Source organism: Lupinus angustifolius, chromosome LG16, assembly GCF_001865875.1.
Source record: "Lupinus angustifolius cultivar Tanjil chromosome LG16, LupAngTanjil_v1.0, whole genome shotgun sequence".
Taxonomy (NCBI): Eukaryota; Viridiplantae; Streptophyta; class Magnoliopsida; order Fabales; family Fabaceae; genus Lupinus; species Lupinus angustifolius.
The window spans coordinates 16,280,575-16,304,111 of NC_032024.1; the positions used below are offsets into that span (position 1 = coordinate 16,280,575).

Consider the following 23,537-nt stretch of genomic DNA (forward strand, 5'->3'; position numbering starts at 1 on the left):
TCATTTGTAAACTGGATAAATTTGAGTTCGTTTGTACTCTTTGATTTTAGTAGTGGCTAGAACTTCTCTCAACAATTTCTTAGAGAACTTGTCATGGGAGAAATTGTTAAAGAAAGAGATACAGACATTAGTTTAATAGTTTTTTACATTGTCGTTTCATCATTCATATTTAATCTATTATTTCTTTATTTTTAAATATAAGTAGTGGAAATAAATGATTGATAACATATTAAATGTATATAAATCTTTATATTAACAATGCATAATATTTCAGTCATATTATATATCTACATGATATTCAAATGATATTTTATCATACCCTAATTGTAATGGCACCCACCATAAGACCATAAGCAAGGGTAATACTAATTATAATTATTGAAATGATTCTTGCATAATTTTCAATATTTCTTCATAGTTTATTAAATTTAAATATTTCAACTAATATTTTATTACATTCATTAGAATCCCACGTATTTATTAAATAAAACTCACCACCTATTACACACACATTTCTCTCATAGAATTGCCTTTCAAATAATCATTAGACATGTTTAATTTTATTTTGAAGCTCTCTAATTACCCCACGTTCTTACCCATACCAAAAAAAAATGATTTAAATATCTTCAGCTAATTAATCAATGTTTATCTTAATCATGAGTACATAGATTCAAATTTATAGGATGTACTCCCATGTTCTCATTCACACATCCCTTTTCCTTTTTCCTGCCACCATAGAACTTTGTTTGAATTTCCCATTGAGAAACAAAGTACCAAATCAAATTAAAATTTATATTTTCATACTATTTGAATTTGGCTAACTATATTTAATTTCTTTCGTCACCAACGTGAAGATGTCACTTTGTTAAAAATTATGATAACTTATTTTTTAATGGAGTTAATATTTTTTAATGAGATGATTGTTTCTCATTTGAGCCAAATGGAGTGGTGGTATATAGTAGGGATGACAATATGGGTTTGGCCTGATAGGCCGACCCGTTTGGCATGTCAATTTTAGCATGTTGGACTGGAGATTTGAGTTCTTTTAGCAATAAGGTTGGGCCAACCAATATTTTAGCGGGCCAAAGGCGGGGCGGGCTGGCCCTTATTGTCACCTCTAATGGTACCTCTTTATGGCAACTCAAGACCAAATTATTTGTTCTAATGATTTTCATTTTATTATGAAACTAAGGATCAAGAATGTAATTATCATTTAAATACATTAAATTTCATAAGCAATAATGTGCCTATGGAAATTTCATCAACTCATGATCAATAATGTAATTATCATTTATTTGTTCTAATGATAATGTAAATGATGAAGAAGAAAAAGATTTGAAAAACGTTGATGGTGATAGTAATAGAAAAGGGAATGCATCTTCTTCCAACAGAGCATCTAATGTAAAAAAACTTAGGAGTTAGATGTTTTATGATGAACTAAGAGTCTAAAAGTTTAAGACAATGTTAGCTTGTTATTTAGAACTTACAAGTTTTAAAATAAGACGTTATGTTATTGTGAGATTGTGGACTTTGATTTGTGATTTTTTGCTTTAAAAGATATTTATGAGGCGTAATGATTATTTATTTTTGAAATTGTGATTAAGTTGGTTATAAATATATAATTTGAAGAAAAAAATGTGTCAGCATTGTCGAATATAAGTTAGACTGACATTTTGAGTCCTTTTAGCAATATGGATCGAATCAGTCCATATTTTAGCGGACCTGACAGGGCCCGGCCAGGCTGGCCCGTATTGCTACACCTGGTTTATAGTAATAGGTATCACTAGCCAATCTAGGATCAAAGTCAAGGATGTAAATTGTATTGATTATTCAAGATGCATTAGAATAAGATAAATAACTCATATGAATTCAATTTTATATAATTATATATGTAGAAAATTAATTATAAGAATAATATATAATAAAAAATTATGGTGCGTATGTGTACACCCTGACTTATGAATGGCTATGCCATTGGTGAGTATAAAATATTTGTTATAATATATGGCTACAATACAATACTGATAATTCGTTAATTTAATGGTGTGATGTTATGTTAGATTTGCGGTATAATCAAAATGTCAAAGGTTTAATTTTTATGAGTGATATTTGTTGAGAAGAACAGTCATATATTCCTAAAAAGTATTGCTACTCTATAATTTTGGAGATAGAGTTTGCAAAATAGAAATTTGATTGGTCTAATAATTGGTTTATCTTGATATGACCTTAACTCACTGGAAAGAAAAAAGTCTATCTTTTTTTAAGGGTGTTTATAATTAAGATCTACATATTAATATTTTTTGAAGATTAGAGATTATCAAAATCTCCTTAGTCTACACCAATATGTTTTTTCATACAAATAACAAGAATCCAACCCAAACATCATACTAAAAAAAATCTAGGCATCTATTAAATGTACGTTTTGCAAGTCAAAAATAGGGATGGCAAAAAAATCCGTACCTGCGGGTAAAACCCATACGGGCACGGGTACGGGTCACAAACGGATACCCGCGGGTATTATAAATGGGTTTTTAAAAATATCTGTAGTACATACGGGCGGGTATTATGGTACCCATACCTGCGGGTACCCGTTATTTAGATGATTAATATATTATATTTAATTAAAATAAAAAATACATTATTCTAACATTTATTACACTATGTATATTTTTTCATTTTACTTTGTTTACATATTTTAATGAGTTTGGTGGTGAAACACCCTACAAATATTATTACATATATAGAAAGTATAGAAACACACATGTTTTACAAAGAAAATATATATTTTTTGTTAAAAAAATGAGAACAAAAAATCACACAAATGGAAACCACCAATAAATTTAGCATTTTAGTAAAATATTTAATCAAAAGGTACAAAAATAATTAAGTTTCATGTTATTTGAAACACAATAGAAGTACAAAATTTAAAAATTATTTATAATAGAGGAAACCCACGGGTACCCGTTCTACCCGCGGGTACCCAGAACTACCCGCAAATACCCGCTCACGGGTACCCGTACGGGTACGGGCGGGTATGTGTATTACTCTTCTATTTTAAAACGAGTAGTGGGTAGCTACTACCCGTGCCCGCCCGTGCCCGTTGCCATCCCTAGTCAAAAAGGTTTTAAAAGATGTTTCATTTGACCCGACAAATCAAAATTTAGTTGAAATTTTCCAAACCTAATTAATTAGCCCACTTTGACATAACTATTTTCATGGAAATTATATAAGTTCCCAAAACATCAAGATATATTCAAAATTATTTTCAAATATTACAAGAGTGTTAGATTAATCTAAGATTGAATGGGAAATAAAGAAGATCAAAGATAACAAATTTCTGAATAATGTATCTCCTTATATAAGAAGATAATTTATCTCCTCTAGCCAGTAAAAATGTGACATGTGTGCTATTTTGTTTATTTTTTAAAATATTTTTATTGAAAATGATGAAACATGACACATGTCAGTTTTTCACTGGTAGGAGGAGATAACTTATCTTCTTATACAAGGAGATACTCCATTCCCAATTTCTCACTCATAACAATAATATTAATATCTAAATAATCACAAATCTATCAAAGTTACATAATAAGTAACATTGTTATGTTCATTAGTCACATTTTGAGTAAACTGACAGTCCCTGACTTTTAGTGAAATTACACAAACCACCTATCGTTCTTTTTTTACACTTACGCAAATGCCCTTAGTTTTTATATTTTCATTACACTGACTACCCCTGCATGAGAAATAAGTGTAATCTTTTAAACAAAAAATATGATAAATGCAACTAAGTTAACTAAAACATAGTATATTATGGAGACAAGTCCAAATAATATATGAATCAATATGTCTTTATTATTTTTGGTTCATTACGATAAAATATAAGAGCGATTTGAATAATATATCTTTAACATTATTGATGCATTTTGTAACAAAAAATAACGAAGATACATTGATTTTTATATTATTTGGACTTGTCTCAACAATATATCATGTTTTGGTTAACTTAGTTGCATTTATAACATTTTTTGTTTAAAAGATTACATTTATTTCTTGTGCAAGGGTGATTAGTATAATGAAAGTATAAATATTAGGGGGTTTGCGTAGGTGTAAAAAAGTGAGGGGTAATTTGAGTAATTTTGCTAAAATTCAGAGGATGTCAGTGTAATTTACTCTAACATTTTAATAAATTGAGGAGATCCACTTACTCATGAAGTCACTTAAACAATTTACTCTACATCTTAACTATTCATTTTATGAAATTCAAATCTAGTCCTTAATTCAAAACATTAAATTTTCCTAGAATAAAGGATTAAGATGTGAATATGTTTTTTTAATCCCTCTAATAATAAGCGGATCTTCTTATGAAAGAGATAATTACTTTACATGATTGATATGGGCTTATGGGGTATCTTAGTATAATTATAACTACTCAAATAGTATCTTATAAATAAAATACCAATTACCATATCTCCTAACAATCAAGTCTTAGTCTCATAAAATAATACTAATAATATTGATCTGAACAATATCATTATATTATATCATAAATAATTAATATTCTTGTTTAACACCAACAATCAAACCTTATATTAAACACACTCAAATCACTATGCTCTAACTCAACATAAATAGTTAATATTCATATCTGCAATACTAATTAACATCAATAAAATAATTGATTTTTAGTTTTTTTCTATAACTAATAATATCCTCAATTATAATTCAAGAAATATGTATAACTTTTGATAAGGGTTGATTTTAGGAATCTCTTTAAATTTATATAAAGATTTAATAAAATCTTATTCTACTAGATAAGATAGGTATCTTTTTTTCTTTCATAAATAGAGACCTAAGAAGAGAGTGCAGTAAGGCTAGCAAGCAAGTTGTTTTTGGTCTTGGTTGGGTCAAATCACTTTGTTCACTTCAACCATGACTTTTTTCCTTTCTTCTTCTTCACCACCTTCTCTCATTTTCCTTCTTTTTCTCATTTCCACCATTTTCCTCCATTGTTACTCTTTCAATGACCCTGCCCATTATCATCAACCTTCACACCATCACCCTCCTCACTTTGCTGCTCATGACTACAAAGATGCTTTCACCAAATCTATCCTCTTTTTTCAAGGCCAGAGATCAGGGAAGCTTCCTCACAATCAGAGAATTTCTTGGAGGAGTGACTCTGGTCTCTCTGATGGCTCAGCTATGAATGTATTTACACTACATTATCTCATAATCTTCTTTCATTTACAACATTCTTTTCCATTTACTCCATTTATTCTGTTTCCGAGTTAAGTTTTGGAGAGAAAATAAGGGAAATGAAAGTCTTAAAAGTCATAAAGTACATTATTAAGATGGTTCTGAAGCCCTTCATTTTTCTCCAAAACTTAACTTACAAACAGAACCTTAAAGTACTATTACAGACCAGCTTACTAATCTATACTCACATTAGCCTGCATTGTCCATATGATTTAAGTGTTATAAAAATATTTCTTTTATTTTCCTTAACATGGTGAGAGTGAGTATAAGAAGTTGCATTTTGACAAAAAAAATAATTTCAATGTAGTACTTAAGTTATGAGGCTAATTCGCTTAATGAACTAGTCATTTGAGTTGGTCTCTCTTCGGGTGTTTAAGTCTTGGCAATGAGCTTAGACATGGTTATTATTTATGTTATGGAGGTTATAGGTACAAAATTTGGAAATAGTGTGAAATAAAAGACTTTGTCAAATTTGGTTTTTAATGTGCAATGCAGGTTGATTTGGTTGGAGGGTACTATGATGCAGGGGACAATGTCAAATTTGGTTTTCCCATGGCCTTCACCACCACTATGCTTTCATGGAGTGTTATTGAGTTTGGAGGGATAATGAAAGGTGAATTGGAAAATGCCAGAGAGGCTATTCGTTGGGGTTCTGATTATCTTCTCAAAGCAACTGCACATCCAGACACCATTTATGTCCAGGTTAGCCTTAAGTCTCTCATCGTCTACCTCATTATCTGGAGAATAGTTTAAATTAAATACCTATTAGACTACTTCTCTCATTGTCAATTGGTTTTGAGATGAAAATTAACATGGTATCTGAGCCGAAGCCTAACTTTTCTCTGGTTGTCATGGGTTTGGCCCGGCATACCCTTGTGAAGGGACATGTTAGCCTAACTTTTCTCTGGTTGTCATGGGCTTGACCCGGCATATCCTTGTGAAAGGGGCATGTTTGAAACTAAGTCTCACATCACATATCTCATTGTCTCAGGAATGGTCGAAGTGATATTGAGTTTGGTTTTGAGTTGCAGGTGGGAGATGCTAAGAAGGACCATGCTTGTTGGGAAAGACCTGAGGACATGGATACCCCAAGAAATGTGTATAAGATAGACAAGAATACCCCTGGTTCAGAGGTGGCAGCAGAAACTGCTGCAGCTCTTGCAGCTGCTTCTTTGGTTTTCAAGAAAACTGACCCCATTTACTCCAAAATTTTAGCTAGGAGAGCTATTAGTGTAAGCATTGAATTTTTTAAGATAAAAAATGTGATTTCAATAATTGATTTGGACATTAAAATATACTCAAATGATATTACTATAATAAATAAAAACAACATTTTTAATGTTGTAGAGTTCTCCAACTAATGTTTTAAATGAGGTTGTAATTATTTTATGGAATATGGGTATAGGTTTTTCAGTTTGCTGATAAATACAGAGGTTCCTACAGTGATGGCTTAAAACCCATTGTATGCCCCTTTTATTGCTCTTACTCAGGTTATGAGGTAAAGTTGTAATATTTCAATTTAACTTGCCAAATTGGTGTTGTTTATTTATTTTATGGGAAATAGGTTCAAATTCTTTAATTGATTTATGCCTTGAAAATGTGCCAGGATGAGCTCTTATGGGGTGCTGCTTGGCTGCATAAGGCTACAAAGAATCAAATGTACCTAAACTACATTAAGGTTAATGGACAAACACTTGGGTCTGCAGAGTTTGACAATACATTTGGGTGGGATAACAAGCATGTTGGAGCAAGGATACTTCTTTCTAAGGTCCAAATTCAATCACATTTCTTGTATTTTTTTTATGTCATTGTAAAATATTGTGAAAATCATATCGTACTGACCGGTTCAACCGAAAAGTTGGTCCCTATGATACAGTAATTATACTGGTCAAAATCGACAGGTTTTCAATTGAATTAGTACCGATTATATCAGTCTATCATTATTTAATTAATTTTTTAAATGAAAATGGTGACTTAATTTTTACCAAAATGTAAGTAAAACATACAATTACCACCTTGTTTGTACATCTAAAATATGGTCTACCACACAATTACTACCAATTAAGTCAGACATGTTATTTTAACAAATGATAAATAAAAGTAGTTAGTATCTTTTTTATTATTTTTCAACATTAATATGAATACAATATATATATATATATATATCAAACTTAATTGGTATGATATTTAATTAGTGAACCACCTGTTGAACTACTATACCACTATATTAATACATGACCAGTTTAATGACCGATATGATATTAATAATATGGTGGTGGTAACAATATTAATAGTTTTTTAACATTGCCTTTGTTCTCTTGATTTTAGGCATTTCTTGTTCAAAAGGTGACTACCCTTCATGACTATAAGGGTCATGCTGATAACTTTATTTGTTCTGTTATTCCTGGGGCCTCTTTTTCTTCAACACAATATACCCCAGGTAAGGTTCCTTTCCCTTCTTTTTATGTTCAACTTTTTGTGGTCCAATTTGTAACAGATCAGTTTGGTTCATGTGACTTGAAAAACAACACAGGTGGACTTTTATTCAAGATGAATGATAGCAACATGCAATATGTAACATCAACATCATTTTTGCTCTTAACTTATGCTAAATACTTAACATCAGCTCATATGGCTGTGAACTGTGGTGGAACCATTATAACCCCAAAGAGCCTAAGAGCAATGGCCAAAAAACAGGTAAAAAAATGAGACCTTATTACTTCAACATTATTATACACTTTTCCCCAAAGTGTGACATAATCATGGTTCATTAATTCTATTTGGTATAAGAGCATTATCTTTGATCATCTTTGCTTTTAATTATTTAAATAGTTAAAAAACAATCATAACCCATGCACACTTTGTGGACATGGTATAAGATATTTTTTTGTTATAACTAATGATATCCTTTTACCTCATGGGTAAGGAATTAATAATGTGTGGCTATCCTTTCCCATAAGTGTCTGCTCTCGGGAATTTAATCTTTCAACTTTGGCCTAGTACAACACCGGATGGGGATCTGCTGTCCCCAACCATGTCCTCAACTACGTCACTGGCCAATCACAATGAAGCAAAATTGATAAAGTTGTGTATATTTAATTTTTTTTAACTTACGTGGCATAATAGGATTGGTCTGGGATAGAATTTAGAACATCAGATCTTTGTCCGTACAACACATATGGATCTAGGGAAACTACATCAACATCTTATTAGTGTATGGGATTAGATATTGATACGAGAAAATAAATTTGTGATCATGTGAACATAGAGATAGATATAAAATTTATTGATTTTAACAAGGCTCATTAATAAATTCTATTCACATGAGAGCATTTATTCCCTAAAGTTAATTATACTAGACCAGTCACATCATTGTCTGTAATAATTGTGAGTGTGACATAAAATTTGATTATAATAATTATCTAATGCTTAATAACTTGATTATACAATATAATTTATCATTCCTTCTACTTAATGGAACCTGATTCTTATTTTGCAGGTGGATTACTTGCTAGGAGACAACCCCTTAGAGATGTCCTACATGGTAGGGTATGGCCCAAAGTACCCACAAAGGATACACCATAGAGGGTCATCTCTACCTTCAATTTCTGAACACCCTAGAAAGATCCAATGCTCAGAAGGATTCAATATTATGAACTCACAATCACCCAACCCCAACATTCTAGTTGGTGCCATAGTTGGAGGACCAGACCAATATGATAGGTTCCCTGATGTAAGGTCAGATTATGAACAATCAGAACCAGCCACTTATATGAATGCACCCTTAGTAGGAGCCCTTGCTTATCTTGCACACTCTTTTGGCCAACTCTAGGGGACAGTGTTAACAATAACTTTTGTGTGTATTTCTTTGTTTTAATTATTCACTAGTTTAAGTGTTGGGGCAACATCGGCTGTATCAAAAGAGTGTGTTATTTCATTTGATTGGTTAGAAAACATATATTTAAGTAATACATGGAGTGACATACTTTTTGGGACGAGAGAAGATGTACTCATAGGAAGTGCACAAGGTAAGGGGATAGTGAAACTACATAGCACAAACCCCCAACCTTGAAGCACATTGTTGAATGTATTATTTTAAACTTTGCTAGTTTCACGAGTTTAGCTTATTGTTGTGAGCTGAAGTATGTGTCAGAAAAGGTATTAATTTATGTGAAAGAAGGTTATGTCTCTGTTTAGCCATTATTGTGTCTAGTCACTTATTCTTATGCAACAACCATGGAGTTTATATGAATCGAAACTGTTTTTGATAAAACATTAATCTATAAATCTTTTATAATCGTTTTATAGTAATATTATTTGTTGAACTCTAGTGTAATTTTGGAACCTCCAACCATTAAAGTCTCATTGTTATCGGATATAAAAAGAGTGAAGATATTTGAGTGACACATCATGTCTTAAACAAAAACTTAAAAATAATAATTATGGATCTTATCAAATGTGAGACTTCACACTTGTATATGCCCAATAATCTCATCTTCAACTATGTATAACACACTTATCAATTTGTTCCTATTAAGTCTATAATCGGGAGTCCTATTATTACAAGGGCATGAGAAAAGTAAAGAGCTGCAAGTTAGATACCACGTTCCAATAGTTTTATAAGCTTTTTCCACTTATAAAATTTTCTACTCATCCATTTATATTCGATGTGTGACTTCACATTTTAATAAACCCAAGATTATTAAATTAAATTGCATGATTTGGGATATTGGGCTATGAGTAAAGTTTTGGAGTGGTATTGTATTGTCAGATTTAAGAACTTGGTTCGTGTGTGGATCTATTGGATTTTGATTTAGTTATTTGAATGCACTAAACAAAGCATGTTATAGAGGCACGGTTTTAATTAAAAAAAGTTGAATTGAGTATCTCTATTCCTTGAAACTTGGAAATAATCTTATCATAAACTAGCTAAGTATATTGTGCAAGTGGATAGAGTATTTTACTGGGTAGTGATTATTTTAACATGCTGTGGATAACGAGTATTTGACCGTTGAAAGCTAGAGACATTAATTTAAGGGATGCATTTTCTTTATGAACAGAAATATAGCGTTTTTTAATAATTAGAGAGAAAAATAGTTTAATAAAAAGAACAATATTAAACAAAAATCTATGTTAAAAATCCAAATCTTAGTTAGATCCCTTACTTTGTAACAGAATCTGTCTAAAACTTATGTCTGAAAGACATTCCTCCGATATGACATTAATAACCAACGGATAACTTTGCTACTTCATTTTCAGGAGCATATTTTGTGTCATAAATTGTTACTGATAAAAAAATACTTAATAATTAAAATTTTAATTTAAATATATATTTTTAATTAATCATATCTTATAATATATGAAATGATATAATTTGTAGAACAACAAATATATTCTTATGATTTCGTTATAGCTTTCAGAGTTTAAGCATTGTACAAAATTACAAGAAAGATCTCAACTTTTTCTTTTCCTATCACAAGAATTTAAAATGAGGAAAATTAATTACACAATAATACCAATTAAAAAATTATATCCCAAAATATGTCTCAAGCAGAATATTTCCCATATAATTACTGCCACAAATTTCGTTTTAAACGAAGTGCTGTTTTAAAGATAAAGTAAAAGGAACATATAATATAAATGTCAAATCTAAAGTTAATGACTAATATTTTTGCAATTCATAGGTTTTTAAGGATAATGCCTAAATATGAGGTTATGAACAAAGACATTGGTCTAGAAGAGACCGTATCAATACTGGAATATTGAGTACAAATACATGTGGCTCATATAATTGTTTAACGGTCAAATTTTAATTATTATTTTTATTTAAACAATATTAAAAATACCAAACTTCATTCCCCTCACATTCCAGGACTGGAGGATCCAGTATCGGAGAGGACTGGAGGATCCAGTATCGGAGAGGATACCATAATGGGGTACTCATAAGGCATGCAATGCTCATCTTTTTTAAAATACATTGAACAACTGGCAGCATATCTTTAGACCCAAAGTCCTCACAGGTCTACCTTCCATATAAAAATGAATGACACACAAGTAAAGGAAACTGAGATATATAACAAAAAGTATCCAGAATTTCATACATAATCAACATGATAAGAAGTTCAACATTTTACATCACTAGAAGCAGACTTTTATGTACATATAAGACTTTTTTATTTTCTGCTTATTAATCCATAGTGAAAAACAGTGCTGCTAAGACACCAACAGGTTAATTTGGATCATCATTTGCTAGTGGAACAGAATTTGCCTGAAAAAGAAATAGTGCACCACAATTTTAATCAACACTAGTAACAAATGCATATTGTTTCAATCATACACAATGCTATAAAATTAAAAAGAAGTGCATGATAGCATGCCAACTTTTTCTGAAAAGTGAAAACTAAAAAGGGAATAGATGTACTTATTACTCACCAGATCGCGAAACTTAAGGGTATAGAACATCTCAAGGTATCGTCGAGTTTCACGCCTCTCTAATTTCGATACGTATTTCCAGAAACTATAAACCCCAGCCAAAGTCATAAGCCTTTCCGAGTAGATCTTCCAGGTGTACCTGTTTAATGCTTGATTAGCATAAGCGTAGCGGAAAATCGAACAAGTTTTACGGAAATTACCCACCTTTCGTAAATTCTTTGAAGACCTCCATCAGATATCTTATTCCAATGGCTTGGATCCTCCTTGCATCGTTCGAAGAATCCAACCAATAGCTCAGAAACTTGGTCAGGGTGATAAGGATCAATATGGAACCCTGATATACCGTTCTCAATGATCTCGGCAGGACCACCATGGCAAGTAGCAAATGTGGGAAGCCCACAAGTCATAGCCTCCACAACTGTAAGTCCAAAAGCTTCATAGAAAGCAGGCTGCAATATAACAAAGGAAATAGTTATGAATGATGCCCGAGGGTTATGAAGCACCGATACTTCAATAACCGTCACGTATTCATATCTCATAAGTATCCCATATCGATACTCTTCAATACTTCATCAAAATTTATTATTTTTTTGAAAAATAAATTTTATAAATCCGATACTTTCCGGATACTCTCCCATACTATTAAAATGTTCTCCATGTACTTCCTATACACCAAACTACCATAGAATAACACTTTAAGAGAGAGAGAAATATAAAACAATCGATTAAGTAGAAGAGAGAAACATAGTATGCAATATAACAAAGGAAATTGTTATGAATGATGCCTGAGTCTGAGGGCTTAATCAAACAAGTGAAGTGACATTAGTATAATACCTGAACGAAAGCGCCTTTTGTGTCGGCTATGTAGCGATACAGTTCACCATTACGAGCTCTATTTGTTTGCGAAACGATCCACCGGAAATCACCATTTAAATCATACTCTTTCATGAGATTATGCATCTTCTCAATTTCTGCAATTTCTTCTCTGTCCCTGGACTTCTTTACATCGATATAACCAGCTACTACGACAAGGTTGACCAGTTCCCTCAATTTGCTATTCTTAGCATAGCTTTCTACCAAACCAGTTATGTTTTTCACTCTGTCTAGCCTTGCCATGGAGAAAATTATGGGCTTTGAACGGTCCTTCAGTGAACCACTGCCAGATACAAGAGATAATCTCATTAACTGTCATGGTAACATATTCAAATCTAAAAAATACGACGCGCTTCTCAACAATTCTTATGAACAGCTTTGCATATTATATCCCTATTTAGAAATAAGCATGTGGAGGACAGTGTGGGATTCCAAACAGGACATCAGCTACTGACTGTCTACAGCCGATCACAAGTTATAGCAGATCGGTACCATGACTGAAGGACAGGTGATGACCAGAAGCTAATGATTCATACTTACATAACTTATCACATGACACGTAACAGAACTAAATCAACTATCGGTCGTATAGACCCTCTAGACCATGTATAAGGTAGAATAATCAAATTAATCTCAAGATGAGGTACTTTAAGAGATATTACTTCTTGCAGAGGTAAATAAGCCAAACTTAAAATTTAAGCAATTGAAATAGACTCACATGTAATCATCAGTCTGCTCAGGATCATACAATAGCTTTTCAATTGAACCATGCAGAGCTGTAAGTCTTTTCTGCTTTTCCGAGTAGGGAAAATATATCGACATATCTGCTCCAGGAGAGACAATATTGAACTTGGGATCAAAAACATCAATGCCATGAACAACCCTATAGAGTCCAGGAAGAGTAAAAGCACTGTGGCTCTCATACTGGCCAACAGTATTCTTCCTGAAAGATAACATAAGAAATTAGCATGAGTAGCATTACCTTACTGAAATTCAAATATACATTAAAAATATTCAGTGACTAAAAAGAAGCATGGGAATGTGCCATTTCAGAGCATATATTTTTTAAACAACATGAAGTCATTTGTATGATAATTTTATTTCGGAAATAATTAGCCACGAGGTTGCAAAAGAAACGGCAGGCTGAATTATATAAGTTAAATTACCGACAATATTAACGGGCCATATAGAAAGGAGAAATGTATAAAGTAGATACTTACGTTCCTGCAATCTCTTGGTATGTACTGGTGATGATAAAATCAGCATTATTCATTGCTATTAGGTCAGCAGTAAACTGACATGAAAAATGGTATTTTTCCTCAAATTTCTTCCAATATATATCTGAATCTGGATATTTTGTCTTTTCCAGTGCATGTGCGATTGTGCACTATACAAATGTACATTTAAAATTATTAAGTTGCATTCTCAGAAGAAGATAAATTGAGCTCTCATTTATGCATGTCAAAGTAAGACGACAAATAAGAGGGATAAGAACCTGAGTAACTCCCATCTTATAAGCCAATAAAGATGCAACAAGATTCCCGTCGCTGTAGTTTCCGATGATGAAATCAGGATAACCTTGTAACTCAGCAATGATTTCACTGGCAGCATCCTGTTGATATGCATAACCATTGACATTAAATGGAAAGGCTTTTGCGGCAATTATAAATTATGTATTAGAGAAATCTTTGTCTAAACGAAGCTAAGAAATCACTAATTCCAAGTAACGGGCCTTGGTCAGGTGAACAATTCAACCAAGATAGACATGCTGATGGATATTTACCTCAGCATATGCCTCCAGATAAGGCCATACATCAAACCTTGAGATCCATTTACGTAGAATGCCTTTGTCTGATTTGAATGGAACTCGCAAAATATGAGTGTGGTCAGTACCACTGACTCTTTCTAGCCGTTGGTTGCATGTTGTCCCATTCGCATCGGGTATTAATCTGGTAACCTTCAGACCAGCAGAATATTTTGATTGATTTAACTGCAAGAGCAATCAACTACAAAACAACCTTGTGAACTATGAAGAATCTGACCCGAGAAGTACCACTTACAATTAGAATTCTAGGTGTGAAATTTAGTCCTTGTTTCTGGATCCGAAGGAGCATCTCATTCTCAAGGGCACGCACTTGATCTAGTATATAGACAACCTGCAGATAAGAAAACCTTTCATGTGGATGGAACTCATATACTATATAACTCGAACAACGGAAGAGAAAAAATATAGAAATGGCGAAGAGAGTAGTGGCACTGAACAATCTTCAGATCAACAGTTCTTATTAAATATGATAGATAAAAATACCTGGCCACCAGTGTCGGGCAAACCAAGTACATTGGCTTGCCCAAAGTAGCCATGAGGAGATAATATCACAACATTGAACACCATAGGCACTCTCCCAAGAAAAGTCTCTAGTGTAGAAGGATCAGGGGCCTGAAGAATATCGGACAGCAGATGCATCATCTCTAAAACTCGTTCGGAAGTATCACCCCAACCTCTCTCAAAGCCCATTCCTTGTAATCTACAAGCAGAAAAGAGTCAAAGGTAAAAGCTTTAAACTCAAATGTCCTACACAATTCTTACACCATTCCTGCTACAAAGTAAAGGCATGTAAACACATTATCATAGATACGCTTACACATATTCAAACTCAGAATAGAGTGTATCAGGTGCAAGCTTAGAAAGATGGTCCTCAGCCTTGCCCAAAGTAGACTGAAGCTTGGAAATGCTTTCTATACGATCATTTAACATCAGTGCCTGTACCATAACATGGGAGTAACAATATTCAGCATGAATAGATTCCTCATATCAAGACAAAAGTTGCAAAAGAGAAACATGACACTGAGTACTCAAGGGTCAAATCACTTTACTTGAAGTAAAAAGTGCTTAGCATAGCAAACTCACTTGGCCTTTATATTTGTGAACTCGCAGGAAATCGAGCAAGGGCTCCAATGAATCTTTATTACGAAACATATTTGAAGATAGGTGGCGGTTGAGAAATTGGACACCATTGCCAATGGATGATGAGCGGGTTGGACGTGGAAATGATGCATTAAATGGTTCAAAATCAAGCTCCAACAAAAAACGGTCATTAATCCTGATGCACAAATATAAAACAAAAACAGTCATTACAGTAGACAGCCGACCCACATAATGGGATTAAGGCTCGGCTGTTGTTGTTATTGTAGTCATCACAGTTGACATTTAGTTACAGTACAAGACCAGAGAGGTTATTTATAATAAAAGCTAAGCATTTCTTACTTTCCATCTACGAGTTCTTCTTTGAAGCTGAGATATTCAGAAACGCTCAATTGCTCCACGCTGAGTTCATATACATTCACACGGACATATTCCCAAACACCAGGTCTTGGACGAACTGCAATTGCCACAAAAGGAGGCAAAACTATGGCTTCCTGTCACAAAAGTAATGCTATACATTTTAATATGATATTTAAATCTTCCCGAGTGGAGTAACTTTTTAACTTTTCTCGAATATGACAGTTTCATGCCATAGTTCTGTTGAAATGATGATTGGGCATTGTCCAAGTCTTGCAATGTGAAAGATTGAGTTGGTTTTCTTCTTCAAAAATCTAAGTGAGTAAGAACATAAGTGAATTACACATCTTGACCCAAAATTTCAAGGCATTAGGTATTTGGGTCTTTCACTTATATGTTACTCATTTTACCCAATTGGATCCAATGTGAGATTTCTTTAATTTCCAACAATTTCAGATTAATATTCAATTTCATTTTTATGTTTTCATGTGTTCTTTCTTGTCACGTTGTCGTCTGGCAAAAAGAGATACGAAAAGATTTCAATGGTAAGCTCATACAACGAAAGGTGATCTTTTTTACATTGTTTCCTCTCTTGACGGAGCTTGTCTGCGTTTCAATAAACCACAATCAAATAAATATGTAATTGCTACACTATTTTGGCCAAAAAGTTAAAGTTGACACTAAAAGCTGTTCACTTAAGCATAATAATAGGCAAGCGAGTTTAAGCTATAAATTTAGAGTCCATAAAAAGGCAACTTGTAAATATCATATATAACATGTGTGAGTAAAAAAGGCTAAAGAGAGTAACATGAGAAAATGATTTGATCTACACCAAAGTTATGAGACAGAAATTAACCTGTGCAGACTTGATGATTTCGGCAAAGGGGCCAGTTTTAAGATCCACTGTTTCTTGATCCTCACCTAGAATGTTTTCGAGCTCATCAATCAAACTATGTGGTTGCAAAATCCCTCTACCCTGTGCCACATATCTCCAAACAAAAAATAACAAGTATCATTATACACTGAAATTGAAAGCTAAAACACTGAAACAGAAAGACACACATGCCGTGTAGCATAAAGGTTGTTCTTTTAGACTTCAAAAAAAGTTATTCTGCTAAATTGATTTAGGTGAAAAGTGATTTTTCAAGAAGCCAAAATATACTGGGCCAATTGTATAGAATTTCCAAGGAGTGGTTCTCTAAAATCAATCTAGGAATAAACATTCCCTCCATAAGAAGCTGAAAAATTCAAGTCAAAATAAGTTGATTTCATCTCTATATTTATCTGTTGTTTCATCTTGATCAGGTAACTAACTATTGTGTTTTTTGTTTTTTTAGTACTACACATGTTTTCTTCTCACATATAACAATTTTCAATCAAACTATACAACTGCCATTGAGTTTATACATGAAAAATCTACAAAAGCTTTTGTGAAACATACTATCAAAAGATTAAGTGCTTTTTTCAATAAAAAACTAAACAAACAACACATCACTTTCGGCTTCTTTGAAAAAAAGACAAAACTGACATAAACTAGCTCAAAAATCATCTGGGAAGAGCTTATAAATAGTTTATTTGGCCATGTCGTATATAGTTCATTATTTGAGCTTACAAAATAGTTAATTTTATGAGAGAATAAAGTATCTTATCCGGCCACTAAAATTATCATAATCATTTTCTACAAAAATATTTCTAAAACAAAACAAATAGTAAGTATGTCATATTTTTATTTGTCGGAGAACAGTTACACGGACTCTAATTTTATTAAGAGCTATTTTTAACTTAATCCAAAAAATAACACAAAACGTTGCAAAATAGTAAGATCATTTTTTACTGATTTTAAAAAAATGGTGAATCAAGTTGTTTAGTTAAGGGATCATAACAAATATCAAAGTGATGATATTAAATAAATAAAAAAAGTTAAGGTTGATGGATGAAGAAGAAGAACCTAGAGAGGAGAGAAATGAGTTGGTTACGATGAGCAGAGAGAGTATCTTCAACTCTGTCTCTGATACTAAGAACTCGACCAAACTTAGTAGCCATGATTTTGATTATGATCACTGTTTTATGTTTATGCTTATGTTTATGTTATGCATTTATGTTGTTGTGTTCTTCTTCTTTATTAGGAGTATTAGTTGCGGAACTGAAAGCGAAATTGTAAATTGGTTAGTGTAGAAAAGTAAGAGTGAGAAATAATTGAGACACGTGTTAGTTTCAAAGAATCAGAGTTGAGTTTATAGTAGGAGGAAAGTGAGAGAAGGTGGTGTACGTGGCGAACATTCATACTGTTATTAATAATAAAATGAAAAAAAATAGAACATCAAAATTGGAAACAATAACTTACATTTTGTTTTGTTTGTCATTTATCAATTATTACTAGTGTGTCCGACATGTATTATTATTTATGCTACCTATTTAGTTTTTAATTATTTTTAATTTTGAAATTAGAATATATTATAACTTTTGTATTGAATATACAGTATGTTATATTTTATGCTTTTATTATAATATTTAATGTCTAATTTATAATAAGAAATGTAATAAATGAATTAGTTATGGTATATAGGATTATATGATTTTTTTATAAAAATTAAAAATATTAATAATATAATAAGCAATTGGAAATTACAATGTTTTAATTTTGTATATAGTGTAGATTAAAATGCAGAAAGCACCTCTCTTGTGAAAGCACGTGCTTCTAATTTGACGTGCAGGATAGTGACGTTTTTTGACAATGTTGTGTCACTAAGTCACTTATTCCGATTAGGATAAGGATTCTGGGCTTGGATACCTCTATTATCTACAATAGCATTAAAATAGGTAATTTTCTATGGTAAAAAAATGTGGAAACTATATTTTTATTTTAAATTTATTAAAAAATCAACTTTAATTTATAAAATATTAATAACATAATGTTTTATTCATTTATTTAAAATAAATCGTTTTACCCGAGTTTATCTATAATTTTTTTGTGGGTGAATATACTAGAGATGAAAAAGTATATTTTTTTGTTTCCCACATGTATTCAATCATGTTCGAGTCAGAAACATTTAAAGATATGTATGACTAACTCTCCTAACAAACATTTTTTAATCCATAATACTCAAACCCAAAATTTTAGTTAATGTATCAAGGAGAATCAAAGATATAGATATATAAAATGTTAATAATCTCAATTATTAGTCTTGCACACCCCTTGCAGAAGAAAAGCTATAAATATAAGATTCAAATAAGAAGATGATGGACACCCCTTCGCAGAAATTAGAAGAGTGTGAACTCTGCAAAATGAAAAGTTAGGAAAGAGAATGATTTTTTTTTTGTTTAATTATTTCCCTTTACAAATAGAAGCATTGGCTAGCGTTACAAGTTATCTTGTATAGTATAATATTATATAAAAAATTATATATAGTTAGTATGTTATTTACATTCAATTGTATTAATTTTAATTTTTTTAAAGAGCTCATAAATATAAAATATAAATAGTCGATAATCCAATAAAAGTGTATAAAATTGATACACTATCATTATATACATTTTTTCCCCTCTTTTTTTGTGTGTCTAATTTGTAACCATTCAATGAGTGTAATTCCTTGTAATTGCTCTAGGTCTGTGTCCACACTAAAGTCGAATCATACAAATCATCTTATGGTAATATACGTCTCTTAATACTAATCTGTCTATTATAGATTATCAAGTTGATTTTAGCAGCAGAAAGAATTTGGTAAAAGTTCAACCTTTATTATGTCATATTAATCATTTTAATCCCAATTCATTCCAATTATTTCCTCATGTGACAGGATATTTTGATACTCGTCCCACTTATAGATTATTATTGTGGGTATTCTTTACTAATAATTTATCAAGTATTTTTGCTATCCATAGCCCCATACTAACATTTTGTCATTTACCCTTGATTTTCTTTTTCTTTTTTGGCTTTAGTACAAATATGAATAAATCTATATACTATATAAGAAAAAAAGGTTCCACTACTATTAACTTAGACACGTGTCACTGTGATATTCATTTTTTTCCCGCTCAAAGACTCCACATTGCTAGCTAGCTGTCATACTTTGTTTAAAATTGCATTGTAACTCATCACACAATTAACATTTATTGCTACCTGTCATTTGTTATTATAGGCGGTAAAAATATTTCTCATAAGGTTTTGTGTAATGCATCTCTCATATTCTCAATTTATTATTCCATCTTATTATTATTATTTATATATTATAGTTTTTACACTGTTATTGTATCATTCATTTTTTATCATAAATTGATTTTTGACAAATAATGCAAATGAATAATGGATGATATACATATTGTATATAAATCTTTACACAGTCAATATATATATTACACTCTTATTTATTATTACTTTTTAAATTCTAAACAACCTTTCATATTCTTATTGTATTGCATATTTGCATTGGTCCGAATCTTTTCTTTCATATTATTCCACACATTAAAATTACATCATTGTATTATGTTTTCACTCAATGCAAATGTCTTTTGGTGCTTCTACACTTTGCCCATTGGTTTCCTTCTTCCTAAAACCTATTGTTCTTCCTATTTAGTTAGAAATGAACAAAATAGTTCACCGGATTTTGGATTGTCATTATTATAAAACACACGTGTTACCATATTTTTCATTGTGATGAATTCTAGAAAACTCTTTCCAAGCTTAAAACTTATGACTCTTTTTTTCTATCTCATGTCATATGTGTTGAAACATTTGTCCCTATTTCCTTTTTACCTTTTCGGTGGTATAATATTTTTTTTCTTGTGTTGTTCATTATGTTTTTCATTTTAATTTGTTACTTCTTTCACATGTTCTTCCATTTTTACTTTTTGGTTTTTAGTATTCTTGTCCTTTTGTTATCTTTAAATTTCATGTTTTTTTGTATCTTCACTGTTTTTTTTTGTCAATATATTATGTCTTCTTTGGTACCTTTTTTTGTTACTTTAATGGGTATGTAAAAAATTCCAAAATTGTTCTCCTAACGTTATCTTTTTTGTATGTCATACAAACGTTGTTCTGTCAGTCAGGTATCTGATGATTCACAACTCTAATTGTTTGCTTATTGGAGAAGATTACACCTGATAAGGTATGATTAACATATGATATTGTCATTATTCAACATTTATATGTCATTATTACCACATTCACTAACTAAGTGTATATGTACCTATATGTACAGGACCTTAAGATTATGGAAAAGGGGAAGTGCGTGAGTCGAGCTTTAAAGAAGATGATGAATTTAAATGTGTAAGCACAATGTCTTATGTTATTATAAGATTTTGTGCAACCACATTTATTATTTGTTTTAACACTCCACTAATATGACACTCGTATATTTTTTAAATACAACAATATTGTTACCAATTGTTGATTATCTAACATATCTCACTCCACTTAAAAGGTTAGGTTATTCTGCACGATTAGAGGATGCCCAAGATCTTGAATTTGCACGTATATCTTCCACCAAAAATGTAAAGCACATTTCGAAGATTCATTTTTGCTTTCAGAATATTATACTTATGTTCATTTTTTGGGATGTAATGAACTACTTGTCAAATATTAGGTCTAATTTTGTTTTTTTATTTTCTGAAATTGCGTACCAGTTAAACTTTTGTTTTTTACTGGTATTATTTTGGTTGTAATTAATTTCATTGAACTCCTTGCACTATTATGTATGAATGAACATTATGTATATAAATACAAATTATGTTAATGCCAAGTAAGATACTCTCTTCAATATAGTAACATTCTCCAAGTCATGTCTATTTTATGTTATTGCACAACGAGCCTTGAACTTTTGCTGTGAATACCCTTTTGCAACAAGACGAGCCTTGAACTTTTCCCCTTCTTTTTCTGATACTGTTGGCTTCCTCTTGTACACCCACTTGCACCCAACTGCATGCTTGTCTGGGGGCAATGGAACAAGCTCCAAAGTTTGGTTATTCTGTAGAGACTCCATTTCCTCCATCATGGCACCCATCCATTGTTCTTTCTCCTGGCAGTTTATAGCCTCTTGAAAGTTACATGGATCTCCTGAACTGATATGGAGAGCAACTGAAGCCATATCCTCAAAGCCATATCTCTCTGGAGGTTTGATAGGACGTCTATCCCTGTCTCTAGCAAGTAGATACTCTTGCACACCTGAACTCTCTGCCTGAGAATCATCATGTTCTTGACTTGAACTAGTGCATGGTTCCTTGCCTTTATTCACCTGAACCATTTCATTGCTCACTGGAATCATATTTGAACCCAAATTCTCTCCATTTGGCATGGGCACCTCTGTCAAAACTGACTGTTTCATCATGAAATCTTCATCAAACACTGCATCTCTGCTCAACACCACCTTTCTGGAAACTGGATCCCAGAACTTGAACCCCTTCACACCTTTGGTATATCCAATGAAGATACACCTCTTTGACTTAGGATCAAGTTTAGATCGTTCATCACTAGGTACATGTACATAAGCAGGACAACCAAATATGCGTAACATATTATAATTAACTGGGTTACCTGTCCATACTTCTTCTGCAACTTTACCATCCAATGAAGCCCGTGGTGATCTATTGATGACATAACATGCCATACTAAGTGCCTCTGCCCAAAATCCTTTGGAAAGTCCAGCATTCAGTCTCATACATCTGGCCCTCTCTGTAAGAGTTCTATTCATCCTCTCTGCAACACCATTCTGCTGAGGAGTCTTCTTCACTGAAAAGTGTCTCTGAATGCCATGTTCCTCACAGAATTTCTGAAACTGTGAGTTTTTGTACTCTGTGCCATTATCTGACCTCATGTATTTGATTTTCCTACCAGTCTGGTTCTCTACCTCTGCCTTCCAAACCTTGAACTTGGCAAAGACTTCTGACTTATGCTTCAGAAAATATACCCAGACCTTGCGAGAAAAGTCATCAACGAAAGTAACAAAATACCTAGAACCTCCTAGGGATGGTTCCTGAGTGGGTCCCCATACATCAGTGTGGACATAATCTAGAATGCCTCGAGTCCTGTGTTGGCCAGCCTTGAAACTAACTCGTGTTTGTTTCCCAAGCACACAATACTTGCACAAATCTAGCTTGCATTTGCTGACTCCCCTCAACAATCCTCTTTTGCATAGTTCTGTCATACCACGCACACTCATGTGTCCCAAACGCATGTGCCATAATTTTGTAGCACCATGGTCTGAATCTATTGAGATCTCTTCAGCCACTCCAGCAACTCCACCTACAACTGTTCTCCCTAACAACTTGTAAGTGTTCCCTGCAGTCCTTTTACCCTTCATCACAGTCAGAGCACCTTTGCATACTCGAAGAATATCACTGTCCCCATCAGCTCTATAGCTAAACCCTTTGGCCTGCAATGTCCCCAAAGAAACCAAATTCTTCTTCAAATCTGGTATGTGCCTAACCTCACATAACGTCTTCACTACACCATCATCCATCACAATTCTGAGTTCTCCCATACCAATAATTTCACATGCTTTATTATTTCCGAGATACACGAAACCAAAATTGCCTGCCCTGTATGTGGTGAACCATTCCCTGTTAGGCGTCATGTGGTGGGAACAACCAGTGTCAAGTATCCACTCATCTGTATTGTGATTTGATGATACAGATAGTAGATCAACTTCACTATTGTAACCAGAATCATCTTTCTGTGCAACATTTGCAGATGTAGATACCC

The 23,537-nt window shown here is 32.5% G+C and overlaps 2 protein-coding genes across 3 annotated transcripts; one reads left to right on the forward strand and one right to left on the reverse strand.

Annotated features, from left to right (window-relative positions):
* On the forward strand, positions 4,863-9,143 carry LOC109330320 (endoglucanase 17-like). The gene is made up of 8 exons (XM_019564475.1): positions 4,863-5,208; positions 5,752-5,958; positions 6,288-6,488; positions 6,662-6,754; positions 6,863-7,024; positions 7,585-7,696; positions 7,790-7,953; positions 8,756-9,143. The coding sequence occupies exons 1-8, from the start codon at positions 4,933-4,935 to the stop codon at positions 9,086-9,088; spliced, it is 1,548 nt and encodes a 515-aa protein (XP_019420020.1). The 5' UTR covers positions 4,863-4,932; the 3' UTR covers positions 9,089-9,143.
* On the reverse strand, positions 11,301-17,949 carry LOC109330009 (sucrose synthase 2). 2 transcript variants are annotated; one of them, XM_019563956.1, is made up of 15 exons: positions 17,790-17,949; positions 16,698-16,830; positions 15,827-15,978; positions 15,470-15,662; positions 15,204-15,322; positions 14,870-15,086; positions 14,622-14,717; positions 14,345-14,518; positions 14,057-14,173; positions 13,782-13,948; positions 13,280-13,504; positions 12,523-12,844; positions 11,893-12,137; positions 11,689-11,827; positions 11,301-11,524 (listed from the first exon to the last, which is right to left on the reverse strand). In XM_019563956.1, exons 1-15 carry the CDS (start codon positions 17,882-17,884, stop codon positions 11,486-11,488), a joined length of 2,433 nt encoding a protein of 810 aa, XP_019419501.1. In that variant the 5' UTR covers positions 17,885-17,949; the 3' UTR covers positions 11,301-11,485. The 2 variants fall into 2 exon arrangements, with proteins under 2 accessions (XP_019419501.1, XP_019419502.1); XM_019563957.1 differs by having other exon boundaries at positions 15,204-15,319; positions 15,467-15,662.